This window comes from Theobroma cacao, chromosome 3 (genome assembly GCF_053813885.1).
Source record: "Theobroma cacao isolate CCN51 chromosome 3, ASM5381388v1, whole genome shotgun sequence".
NCBI classification, from domain to species: domain Eukaryota; kingdom Viridiplantae; phylum Streptophyta; class Magnoliopsida; order Malvales; family Malvaceae; genus Theobroma; species Theobroma cacao.
The window spans coordinates 37,455,346-37,467,822 of record NC_142641.1 but is presented as its reverse complement, the minus strand read 5'-3'; the positions used below and the strand labels follow the sequence as shown (position 1 = coordinate 37,467,822).

The following is a 12,477-nucleotide window of genomic DNA, read 5'->3' as shown; positions in this document are numbered from 1 at the left end:
GAGAAGAAATAAATGCTTGTAATCAGAAACGAAATCACAAATTTGACCCAAACAAGAAAAACCATGACAAAAATCGAAGCTCCTCGACACAAGATTTGGAAAGAATTGAAAAAGACCACGACGAGAGACGCAGATTCCAGACCGTAAGTCACTGATCTTCTTCCTATATTACAATATTTTTGTCACCAATTTCAAAATACATTTCCAATCTCTCCTGACTTTGATAAACCCCTTTTAAAAGTTCCCCTTTCAATCTCTCTTCTTTCTTTGCCTTTTAAAATTTATCCAATTTTTCTTTGAAATCTTTAAGCAAAGATAGAAACTTCCATAGAGATCCCAAAGACGAAAAAGAAAGACCCAAAACAATTCTAGTTCTGGAGAAAAACAGAGGAAGGCAGAAATAGATGAAAGAAACAATAACAACAACAAATTAGACCATGCAAACATTATAATCTTTTTTTTAAATCTATCAACGAAATCTGAAATTCTAAAACAGAGTATCCACAAGTGAATTATAGTCCAAACTTAAGAAGTATAGGTAATTTACCCATTTTTTAAAAATTAACGTTGGGGTTAAGAAGCACAAGGCACTGAAGAGAAAAACTCTGCATAGTTTAATAGGATGAGAAAAGCGACTAGAGTTGAACAACGAGGAAAGCAACCAGATGGTACATATAACGAACGCACACAATGACATCTCGCTGGAAACACATGTTCTGCACATACTGGCCTGCAAAATTTACGTTGTTAGCCAAGCTTATCAGGATATTACCACATTTAGGAATGCCCCAATAGTAGAGTTTAACGACTGGAATAAACAAATGACAAATGTTTTCATACTCTGTCGGGAAAACAAATGAAAAGGTTCGTGCTAAAAATAGATGGATTTGACCTAATAAAATTAGTGAATAAAATGTCACATACAAGACATAACTTTGACCGTTACTATGATCAAATAAAAACCACCTACGCAGCAAAAGATTGTTCTGAGCTAAAAAATCGTCAAACCCCACAAACCCACTCCCTAACACCCCACACTGTCCCAATGGTAAAATCCTTTCTCTCATTCCTTTACTCACAAAAGAAACCAAGGCCATTCTATCTAGGAGGCTAGCTGCCGATGCACCAAAAATCTTTGATTGGAGTCCAGAAAAGCTTGTGACAGCAACACATACCTTGCAAAACTCCTTAATATCACAAAAGATGAGTACCCTGACCAACTTATACAAAATAAGGTCAGATAAGGCTGAAAAAGAAAATTACAAGAAAATACAAATCCACTCCCTGAATCAGTCTGCCTTAGCTTTAACCTACCAGCTATTCCTTGGATTACAGAACAAGAAATCTATGACAAGAGAAAGCCATGGTTGGTTGATTTCAGCATTAAATAAAGACTTAGCAATATGCATATTAATATTTGTTTACAAGTAACACCTTGCCAAGCGTAAAACAAACAAGCAAAATAAGTAAACCAAATAAGTGGTCAATCAGTTGAAGCATAGAATATAAGACACCAACATTGGATGTTCTTAAATTCACAAAAAAACCTGGAAATGTAAACTACCTGCTCAATAATTTTTAAAATCCAACAATGAAGTTTAAAATAACTTGATCGGACAATAATTTCATCTTTTCATAAACACTCCATACCAAAATTCATCCTTAAAAACCACAAATAACACACGTGCACAGAGAGAGAGAGAGAGAGCAAGATCTACAAAGCATCAGCAACAAAATTTAAACGTTTAAAAGCCGGGGAAGGAGCTGAGCGACACTCTGCCCCAGTAAAATAAAATTGCAGCAAGCACATATAACCAAATCTATGTAGCACAATACTTGACATGGTTTGATACATGAACAATAGTTGGCATGGAAATTATAAACAGTTCAAAAAGGGTTAAAAGTAAAAGTTGCATAAGAGAAAAAAAAGGAATTTGGAATTCTGCCATCTAATAGTCTAAACAAATGATCTCTGAAATACCATAAAACACACTTGTACCGTTTATGGTCCTACTGACTCAAAACAACCTCGACAAACAAGTGGTTATAAATAAAAAAAATGGTTTCTAGCATCAAAGGTTACCTATATGAAGTATCAAACTCAGTTATACAGATTCCATACATCAATTTGCTACAACAAGGCCCCAGTAGCTATTGAGAGAATACAATTTCTAACTTAAGCAGGCAAGTAGAACAACCAAAACCCATTAAAGAAGTATTACTAGCTCCAATGATTGCTCGTTTTCAAACCAGCTCAGTTGTGCCTAATTAATGAATGCCCACCATAATCAATACATACTCTTTTTCTCATGGACTACTTCTCTCTAAAATTACAGCTATCCTATCAACTTTAATTTGAACCACAAAAAACCTAGATTGATGAGATCAAACACCTCACATTTGTTTCTTGTAATTACGGCAATCACAGGAGCTATTTTCTCAATTCAAGACCCAGAAAAACAATATCGAAAACCCAGTGGCTACCATGACAAGTATGGTTTCTTTCACCTGCAAAATCTGAACTTAGAAGATACATCAGTGTAACATTGAGACAAGGGGAAGCACAGAAAACATTCAAACAGATATATATAACTGAGAGAGAATCCACATACCCCAGCTGCCTTCATATACAAGGAATTACCCTTCAACAAAGGGAAATGAGAAACAAATGCCAGGGGAGCTTCTAGGCGAGGCAACTTGGCAAATTTATATCCTTACAAATAGAAGGGCATTATAACCAGAAAATAGCTTAGGAGGCTAGGCCAATGAACAAAGCCATTAAACAATCCCCCAGAGAAATAAAATGTAATAACAAAATTGTCAGCAACCAGTTGTTGAACAAAGTTTGACAAATGAACCATAGTAAAACATTAGCAATCAGACATAAAATAGAGGCCAATAAGAATTCATAGAAAATAAAACCAAGTCCTACAGGTGCACTGAATAATTAATATTAATAAAATTTGAACGGCTTTTCTGGAATGCAACTTCATGAACTGAACTTTTATCCAAATCTCTGCAAATTTCATAACAGTACAGCAAGGTTAAAGATGTGAGTCCCAAACTTCCAACAAAGTCATGGCAAGAGGTAAGAAATCAGGTTCACAAGAGCTCCAAGAAACATCAGTCCTGTAAAATTATACAATAATAACAAGGGAGAGGGTTAAGATATGTAAACATAAAATAACAACAAACTACAGGAAGATAAAGTCTCTGGCATTCATATGAGAAACCCAAAGACAGAAGGCATCTCATAGGAAAATATTTGGATACGGTGAGATCCAAGCATCGTCAAATCCATCACTGCACTATAATGTTAAATTATAATCTTAAAATCAAGAAAAAGATGGTCACACATTTGTGGAATTATATCGCATTTTCAATGGCAAAATTAAGCATGATAAAACAGAAAAAATAAACACTAGAAACCCTGTCATACTTAGTATGAAGTCCAACAATTGTAAGTCATTAGAAGAGGACAGGCTTGAACACTTCTTTCCTTTCCAAATATAGCAAAAATCACATAAGATGACCAAGATAAAATGGTAAAGATTGTAAAAAGTAAAGTTAAATGACAAAAGATATGAAGTTAAAAAATAGTCCAGTTGAAAACTCTTATCATTAACCCTGATCATGTAACGAAACAATCCTTCTTTTAGACCAGTTTCTTCTTTAGTACAAACAACATAAAACAAAGAAAAGTACTCTTAATTATAACTTGAACTTCTACCTTTTTCAAGCTCTTGATCATATGTACGATATATGTGCATTCCTATTCCTTTCACATAAAGAACACGAAAAAATTGGGGGGCTCTTAACTTTAAAAATAACCAAAATATCACAACATGCAGCAACTCAAAAAAAATTGTTGCATGTACAATTAATCAATAGGGTTATACGATCATGACCAGAACCATATGTAGCACATAAGGATCTTCAGATGGTTAAGTGGTGGTTTATCAAAAATGAAACCCAAAATTACAAAACAACACATGGCTATAGAAGAAGCAAACAGGTTTAACACATTACCTCCCAGCATATAACTATCAATGGAGTATATCTGCATCACTTCATCTCTGCCATGAACTTCTCATACTCAGCATCTGTACCATAGGTTGTTTTCTCTGCAGAGGAGACTGTGGGAGGCAAAGGAGGATTTGGTGCCCAAGGCACATTGCCAATGCTGTGGGCATGGTCCGTCAAAGATGTAGGTGCTGGAGGAGGAGGAGGGGGAGGAACTGCATTGTAATAAGAAGAGTAACCTAACGAAGATGTTGGATATGCAGATTGTGAATTTGGAGGAATTGCAGTCATTGAGTTCCCATAGATATTTGTAGGAACAGCAGGAGCAGACGTGCTGTTTTCAGATTGCACTCCAGGTGGGAAACTTTGTGGTGTTTCACTAGACGTCACAGGTGGAGGTGGAACACCAGGGGGAACTGTCTGCATTTGTGCGGAATATTGCAAGCCATAAGGAGGCATAGGCTGACCTGGAACAGGTGGATACATGGTTGATCCAGGAGGAGGAGGAGGAGGAGGGGCATAAGGAGCATAAGGCGGAGGAACTGGTGGTCCCCATGGAACTGGATTTCCCGCATAACTAGCAGGTGCAGCATTTGGAAGGGGACCTCCAGTTGTAAATTGCTGTGATGGATAGGCACCAACTGGCTGACTTGAAACGGGATAAGTGGGCATTGTTGATGCTGGAGGACCAGGAGGCACGGTAGGTTGTGGCGGCTTGCCAGCAACTCTCACAGCAATGGTTCTTCCCTCTAGACGATAACCATTCATTCCCTTAATAGCATTGTTCGCCATGTCAACATTGGCATACTTTACAAAACCATACCCTTTACTCAGTCCAGTAACCCGGTCCTTAATTACCTTTGCCATCACAATATCACCATAAGATGAAAACAAACTGATCAAACCATCATCATCAAGATTGGGAGGCAAGTATCCTATATACAAATTAGTATCATCGTATTCCTTGGGGGGCTTAACAGCATTGGACCCTAAGCCAGGGTGTGCACTTCCCGCACTTCCACTGTTGCTAGCCCATGGAGGATTACTTCCAGAACTGACGGATGTAGTGTTTTGCTTGGTTGCTGAATCAGGAACAGTACCTCCTAGCTCAGCCAAGAAATTCTGATATTCATCATCCATTTTCTTCCCTGTTGTTCCCTTCATTGGACAATCAATTGTTGGATGCCCACCATCACCACAAATCTTACACAAAACATCACTCTTAAAAGTTGAAGTACGTGAAGGACATGCATACTGGCGGTGCCCCGGCTCACCACACAACCTACAATACTCTTCATCTCTTATCGTTCCATTCAAGGCAGCAAGTTCCCTCAACTGTTGCCTCTTATGCTCATTCAATACTTCATCAACAGGCTGCAAGAGCTTTTCCACCATTGCTGCAGCAGCATCAAGTGATTCTTGTGTGTCAGCCTCAACCAAAACATGCAAGTCCTCATTCTCTGAAGGATCAGGCTTCAAATCCCTTTTCTGCTGCAACCTACCTTCCTTCACTGAACCTTTACCTCTAATTACAATCTTTGCACCTGTATCCTTCTCCATCCTCTTCTGGGTATTCCCTCTTGGCCCAATAATCAACCCAATAAAATTGTAACCCGGGTATTCTTTCATCGGTATATAAAGCTTCTTCTGAAGCTTGGGTGGCCTATAGTCCGCTGGCGGCTTGAAAGCTGGATTCTTCTTAAGAATCTGAGATATAATTTCTTGTCGCTCTTTGGTCAATCTCTCTCTTGCCCTATATTCCCTGGTATTAATCCTGATTCCCATATTATCATATATAGGCTCAGGCGAAGGAGACCTAGCTCCCTCAGGTCTATCATCCAAAGGCAATCCAGATTGCAACATTCTACTAATCTCAAGCAACCTACTATTCAAAGCTTGAATCTCAGGGTCAAATTGGATACCTCCAGTAAAATCTTTCATGAAATCAGGAAGCTGAATCACCGGTTTAGGCTCATCATCTGCCCACCGGGACTTTCTCTTCTTGGTTCCACTACCCGTCTCTTCATTTCCGCTCTGGTTGTTGTTCGAATCGGACGGCGGGTCCCACCGGCTCCTCCTTCTCCTTCTGCTGGTGGTTTCCTCTTCTCCGCCAGAATAATCCTTGTCGGTGGTGCCGCTGTGAGTGTTAGTTAACCCATTTTCCGACAGTAGAGGCTTCTGCATCTCAGGTTTCCATGAAGAATTGTTGTTAACAGTATTGGAATCGGCATCGTGATTAACCTGGACTCTGCTGTTGTTGTTGTAGCCATGGTTGGGGGCGGATCCTAAGGTTTGGGAAGGATCGGAATCCACGATTTGTGACGGCGGTGGTGGAGGCGGGTAATCGGACGCTAGGGTTTGGGGAGGCGGAGGAGGGTTTTGGTTGTAAAAATTTTGGTTTTGTGCAGAAAAAGATTGGGGATCGTTAAGGTTGGTTTGGACAGAATCCATTGAAGCCAAACAGAGAGCTCAGAGAGCTAGGGTTTGAGTTCGAGAGAGAAGAGCGGGAGAGAGAGCTCTGGAATGTTTTCGTGAGAAAAGAACTCTGAGTTGGAGCTGATGCAATTATGCTGCGGAAATTAGGCAGTGCGCTCGGCGTCTCTTATGTTGGATTCGGATATGGAATATGGCTTTTGACCTGTCGGGTAAGTGGTTGGTAGTTTTTATGATGGATTCTAGCAATATCAACCTAATTTGATTGGTGCGGCCCGGCCTTGCTTGGACCATTGCTTTGGGCCCAATTTATCATACAAGTTGGGCTACTTCTTCATTCTTTCCTTTCTACATGTAAAAGTCCAATCAATTGTTTACACTACACTAGGATCATAATCCTGGACCATTATATAATAATTCATAATCACTATATAAAATAATAATTCATTATTATAATAATTCACTATATAATAATTCATTATCATCAAAGTTTAAAAACTTCATTATCACTATATAAAATAATAATCCATTGTCTATTTATTCATTAAACGAGAAAGAAACATAATATTTAAGAACTCATAAATTATTTAAAATTTTTAAATAAATTATTAATATTTTATTATATGCAATTAAATTTTTATATTATTATTTTGAATTAAATAAGTTCTTATAATTAATAATTGATTAATTATTCTTAATTAAAATATCATTTGCCTTATGTCGTGACGAAAGATGTTGAAGTATTATAATAAAGAATGATATAAAATATTAATGTGATATAATAATATAACTATTTAATATTTTTAACCTTAATGTTAATACCATATTGACATAAAATGATAAAATATTTTAATCAACAACAATCAGTCAACTATTAATTATAAGTATTTATTTGATTCAAATAAAAATATAAAAATTTGATTAAATATAAAAAAATAATAAAAATTTATTTAAATATATATATATAATTTAATAATTTTTTAAAGTATTATATAAAAAATAATTACAAAAAGATTACTTTTGTAAAATTAGCCAAAAATCCAAGTGCGAATGCTCAAAACTCATTTCAATTATTTCTAATTTTATTACAAAGCTAATTATCCTTATGAGAAGGCATCTGCAACAGATCCAAAACATCAAAATCCGCAAGGAACAGGACCAAAATTAACGTCTCACTGCCATATTATTAGCAACTTTTTTTTCTCCCAACAACCCCAAAGGTTAGCTATTCTCAAGTCTAAGTGGATCTTTGGGGATTTCCCACAACAAGAGGCCCATTTATCCCACGCTTTGCAGGCCCATCTCGCATACTGCACCCATCAAGAATAGCCGTCAACTGGAAAGGCGGAGCATCACCGGCCAGCCACTGATCAACATAGAACACAGTCTGGCTGCAAGCCTTGTGAGGCCCCGTCGAGGTGACCTCGACATAGTCACAGTACCGGCCGTGGTGCGACCCTGAGCCGTCCGAGGTCAAGTTGAGGCGGCAGATGGGCGAGCCGATGCAGCGGCCGCGCCCGCTGAAGATGTCAAGGTTGCCACGCTCGTAGTAGTCGTGGGAGGGTGTCATTAAGCCCCATGACTTGAGATCCGAGACCCGAACTGAGCGGCCCAGTGAGTCACCTAGAGTTACGCTGATCTTTGAGTCCGTCCCGGCTTTGATGACCGAACCCGTCTTCACGTAGAGAGTGTAGACGCAATCATTCTGCATCGAGAAACAAAGACGTACGTTATGATCACGAGATGTTCGGACGCATCATTAGATTTTTCATGATCAATCTGGACAAAGCGAAACGAGATTGTAATCCCATTAAAAAAAATGCAACTGGAGACCATTAAAAAAGGAACCTGGACAAGAACAGAATGTGGACAGAAGCAATCGAAGATCTAATCAAACATTGCAGTAGATCACATATATTGGAAAGAAATAGATCCATTTTAAGTACACTCACGCTGGAGTCTCCGGCAGCCATTGACAAAAGTAGAACAAGCAAGATTAAAGAGAGCCAATGGTCTTTCATTTCTTTCTCTGTTGGAGTGGCTGAACTGCAGCAAAGCTCAGAATGCGGTTAAGTATGGAAGCAGGCCGGGCTTTATAGAAGGGAGTAGGAGAAAATTAATAAAGTAAAGTATACCATTTTCTTTTCGGGTTAGCTGGTGTGCCCAAATTAAAACCACCGATATTCCGGAAAGGAATTACAGTAAAGTTAAAGAAATATACTTTTAGGACATATTCCTTTGAAATTAAACAAAAGTATATAATATATTTTCACATGGATGTCGGAGATCTGTGGATTATGGGTTGGTGGGTTTTGAATTTTGATCATAATTAAGGGGGTAATGAAGGTGAGGACAAAATGATTAAAGAAATTCCAGGGAGGCATGATGAGAAATGTGCAATCCTCATCGTCATTGTAAAAGCCACATCATATGGTGCATGCCCCCACCTGTTAAAAGGTTGTATATGCTACCATCAACTTTAGACGTTTCGCTTATTGATCTGGATTTCGTATGTCAATATATCCTTGATAGACTACAAATATGTGCACTAAAAACTATTTTTTTTTAAAGTTGTGCACTAAAAACTATTAACATTAATACATTGTAAAGATATCTTTAATAACAATATTAGTTAAAAAGGTTTTAGTTTTTTTTTTTAATTGAAGAAATTTTATTTTTTAAATAGAGAATAAAATATTAATTAATAAGTAAAATGTTTAAGTGTAAAAAAGTTTTAGTTTTTAAAAGCATTAAGACTTCTGTTGGTAATCTTTTTTGTATATACTTTATAAGAACTGAAAATGCAAGCAGTAGCAAAAGCCAGATGAATCCTAGTTTTATTTGGGCCAAAATCAGGCCCAACAACATTTGCGATGCACTGATAATTGGGTCGGGCCAGCAATATTTCCTAACTTGTATAATTGTTGCTCTAAAGTAAATTCCAGAATCATGCATGAACTACACGTCCTTTCTCCCGCAAAGTTTGAATCACTAGTGCATAATGGCTCTGGAAAACTGAGAAATTATATCTCAAATTATGTTGAAAGTGTTGAACCACTCCTTATATTTAGAATAAATCCCCATTCATGAAAGAAATCCTGAATAATTAATTTTTCTAATCCTAAACCCTTGTTGCCCCAACTCGGGTTCAACACCGATATATAATAAAATGTTAAAATGTTGGATTGTAGGCTAAGCCCAAATGGCTTAATTTTCCAATGTGATGTATATATTTTATTTAAAAAACAAGAAGAATAATGGGAAAATGGGCGAGCAACCACATGGAATTATTGAGTAGGGAACCTCTGCAGTAGTAAGGAGTTATAGAAATGGAAAAATCCTTATTCAGTAAACGACAGGCAGAGAAATTTTTGGTAGGAAATCCCTCTAGTACGAAGTATTTTCTTCCTTTGATATGTACATATGTCGCTTTTCATCGTATAAGTGTATGTTTTGATGTATATATATATATCATGTAGAAAGTCCCTAATGATTGAGGTGAACCATTGAGTTGGAGCTGGATATATTGGCTGGTTGTAGTATCTCATGTTACTGTCAGGGCCGAGACCCTTGTAAGCTGCGTCGTCGCTGCCCTCTGCTTGCTGTTGTGTTTCTGATAGTTTGTTCTATTGGGTTATGTTTATTTGTCGAATGTCTTTTTTATGATGGCTGTTTATGCATCATCTGGATGCTATAGGTTCCATACTGGAACTGTTGCTATATATGTAACTTAAGTGTAATTAGCAATCGAACATTTGATTCATTAGTTAATGTATAATTTCTCCCTCTAAAAGTAAGGTTCGAATCTTTTTTTAAATAAAAAAAAACTAAATGTAACTCTTTTCTATTAATGTTAGGATAGTCTTAAATTGTGATTTAATTAGAATTATTTAATTCTAATTAAATTAGTATACCTTATAAAATAGTCTTTAAATCTAGTTAGACTAGAATAACAAATCCTAATTCTATTAGGATAAGATTCCTAATTATATTAGGATAAAGTTATTGTATTTGGCACTATAAAAGGACCCTATGGGTTAAAGAATAATTATCACTTAGATTTAGAGAGAGTGATTTAGGTGTACGTGGGATAAGGGTTATGAGTTTGAGACTATTTTTGTAATCTCCTGATTTTTTCTCTTAGTGGATTTTTCTCTGTTACTGTGCTCGTGGACGTAGGTCATCAAAAGACCGAACCACGTAAATTCTTGTGTTCTTATAGGTGTGCTTAATTTCTTTCTTTCTTTATTCTATTGATTGAGTTAGATCTTGGGCAATTCTTTAGAGACAATTTCATAATTTCCCAACAAACTAGTATCAGAGCTTTAAGGTCTTAGGTCAATCTGAATCTCATATGACAACTTCGTCGACTAAGTATGAGATTGAAAAGTTTAATAGAAGAAACGATTTCAGCTTGTGGCGTGTTAAGATGCTCGCATTGCTAGTGCAACAAGGATTGTTGAAGGCATTGAAGGGAAAAGAGCATCTTCCCTCGAATTTATCTGATGGTGAGAAAGATGACCTTATGAAAAAGCACATAGTGCTATTCTCCTAGCTTTGTTTGATGAGGTGCTAAGAGAAGTCACGGATGAAGAATCTGCTGCTGCAGTGTGGCTTAAACTCGAAACTATTTATATGACCAAATCCCTGACGAATCGGCTTTATATGAAGCAACGATTGTATACTCTCAAAATGAGTGAAGGTACGTCTGTTAATACCCACATTGATGAATTTAATAGAGTTATTCTTGATTTAAAGAATATCGATGTTAAAATTGAAGATGAAGACCTAGCCCTAATTCTTTTATGTTCTTTACCTCCATCGTATGAAAACTTCATGGATACTATATTATATGGCTGAGACACTCTCACTTTTAATGATGTAAGGGCATCTTTAAATTCCAAGGAATTGAAGAAGAAAGTTGGTGGTATCCAGAATGAAAATCAAGTAGAAGGTTTGGTTGTGAATAGAGAAACAGATATAGAGAAGGGTATAGACAGAAAAGGTAAATCTAGAGCAAAAGGGAAAACTTGCTGGAATTATGGTCAGAAAGGGCACTTTCGTCAGGATTATACCAAATTTAAGGATGATAAAAGATCAATAAATCTGTGAATACTGCAAATGTGGTTGGAGATGACTTTGATACTTTTGAAGAAACTGATAATGTTCTTGTAATTACCAACGGTAACCTGATGGATACATGGATCTTGGATTCGGCTTGTTGCTTTCATATATGTCCTAGGCGTGATTGGTTTACAACTTATCAATATGTTGATATGGGTATTGTACAATTAGGAGATGATTTCTCTCTCTCAGTTGTTGGGATTGGCACAATTCAAATCAGGATATTTGATGGTATGGTAAGAACACTTGAGGTAAAACATGTCCCTGACATGAAAAAGAATTTAATATCTTTGAGTTTGTTAGATAAGAAGGGTTACAAATATAGTGGCCAAGATGGTGTCTAGAATGTATCTAAAGGAGCCTTAACTATCATGAAGGGCAAGTTATCGGGTGACCTTTATTGTCTAGTGGGAAACACAGTCATTGAAACTATTTCTGTGGTCTGATCTAATGATCCTCAAGATGATGTAACACATTTATGGCATATGAGATTGGGTCATATGAGCGAGAGAGGGATTAGAAAACTGAGTAAGCGTAGTTTGCTGTGTGGTCAAAAGATTGAAAAGCTAGATTTCTGTGAGCAACATATAGTGAAATTTAGCACTACAACTCATCGAACTAAGAGTATAGTAAACTACATCCATTCAGATTTGTGGGGTCCTTCTTCGGTGGCATCAAAAGGTGGATCATTATATATATGGACCTTTATTGATTATTTTTCAAGAAAAGTATGGACGTATTTTCTGAAGGCTAAAAGTGAAGTGTTTACCACCTTTTTGCAATGGAAGGCATTGATCGAGAAGCAGATAGGGAAAAGGATCAAGCGCTTTCGAAAAGATAACGGTTTGGAATTTTGCAAAGGTGAGTTTGATCTATTCTGCAAGAATGAGGAAATCA

General features: G+C 36.9%; 2 protein-coding genes across 2 annotated transcripts; both read right to left on the bottom strand.

The window, feature by feature from the left end:
• Window positions 1–2,844: 2,844 nt before the first annotated feature.
• On the bottom strand, window positions 2,845–6,647 carry LOC18605329 (splicing factor-like protein). Its single transcript, XM_018117872.2, has 2 exons — window positions 4,030–6,647; window positions 2,845–3,129 (listed from the first exon to the last, which is right to left on the bottom strand). Exon 1 carries the CDS (start codon window positions 6,472–6,474, stop codon window positions 4,066–4,068), a length of 2,409 nt encoding a protein of 802 aa, XP_017973361.2. The 5' UTR covers window positions 6,475–6,647; the 3' UTR covers window positions 2,845–3,129; window positions 4,030–4,065.
• An 860-nt stretch (window positions 6,648–7,507) lies between these two features.
• LOC18605328 (PLAT domain-containing protein 3-like) lies at window positions 7,508–8,569 on the bottom strand. The gene is made up of 2 exons (XM_007038275.3): window positions 8,409–8,569; window positions 7,508–8,161 (listed from the first exon to the last, which is right to left on the bottom strand). Exons 1-2 carry the CDS (start codon window positions 8,475–8,477, stop codon window positions 7,694–7,696), a joined length of 537 nt encoding a protein of 178 aa, XP_007038337.3. The 5' UTR covers window positions 8,478–8,569; the 3' UTR covers window positions 7,508–7,693.
• Window positions 8,570–12,477: the final 3,908 nt, after the last annotated feature.

Bases quoted from the DNA above. Each gene is read 5' to 3' on its own strand.
- LOC18605328 (XM_007038275.3), bottom strand. From the start codon at position 8,477: ATGAAAGACCATTGGCTCTCTTTAATCTTGCTTGTTCTACTTTTGTCA. The intron at 8,162-8,408 runs GTGAGTGTACTT...TTCTCGATGCAG, and splicing joins TGGCTGCCGGAGACTCCAGC to AATGATTGCGTCTACACTCT.
- LOC18605329 (XM_018117872.2), bottom strand. From the start codon at position 6,474: ATGGATTCTGTCCAAACCAACCTTAACGATCCCCAATCTTTTTCTGCA.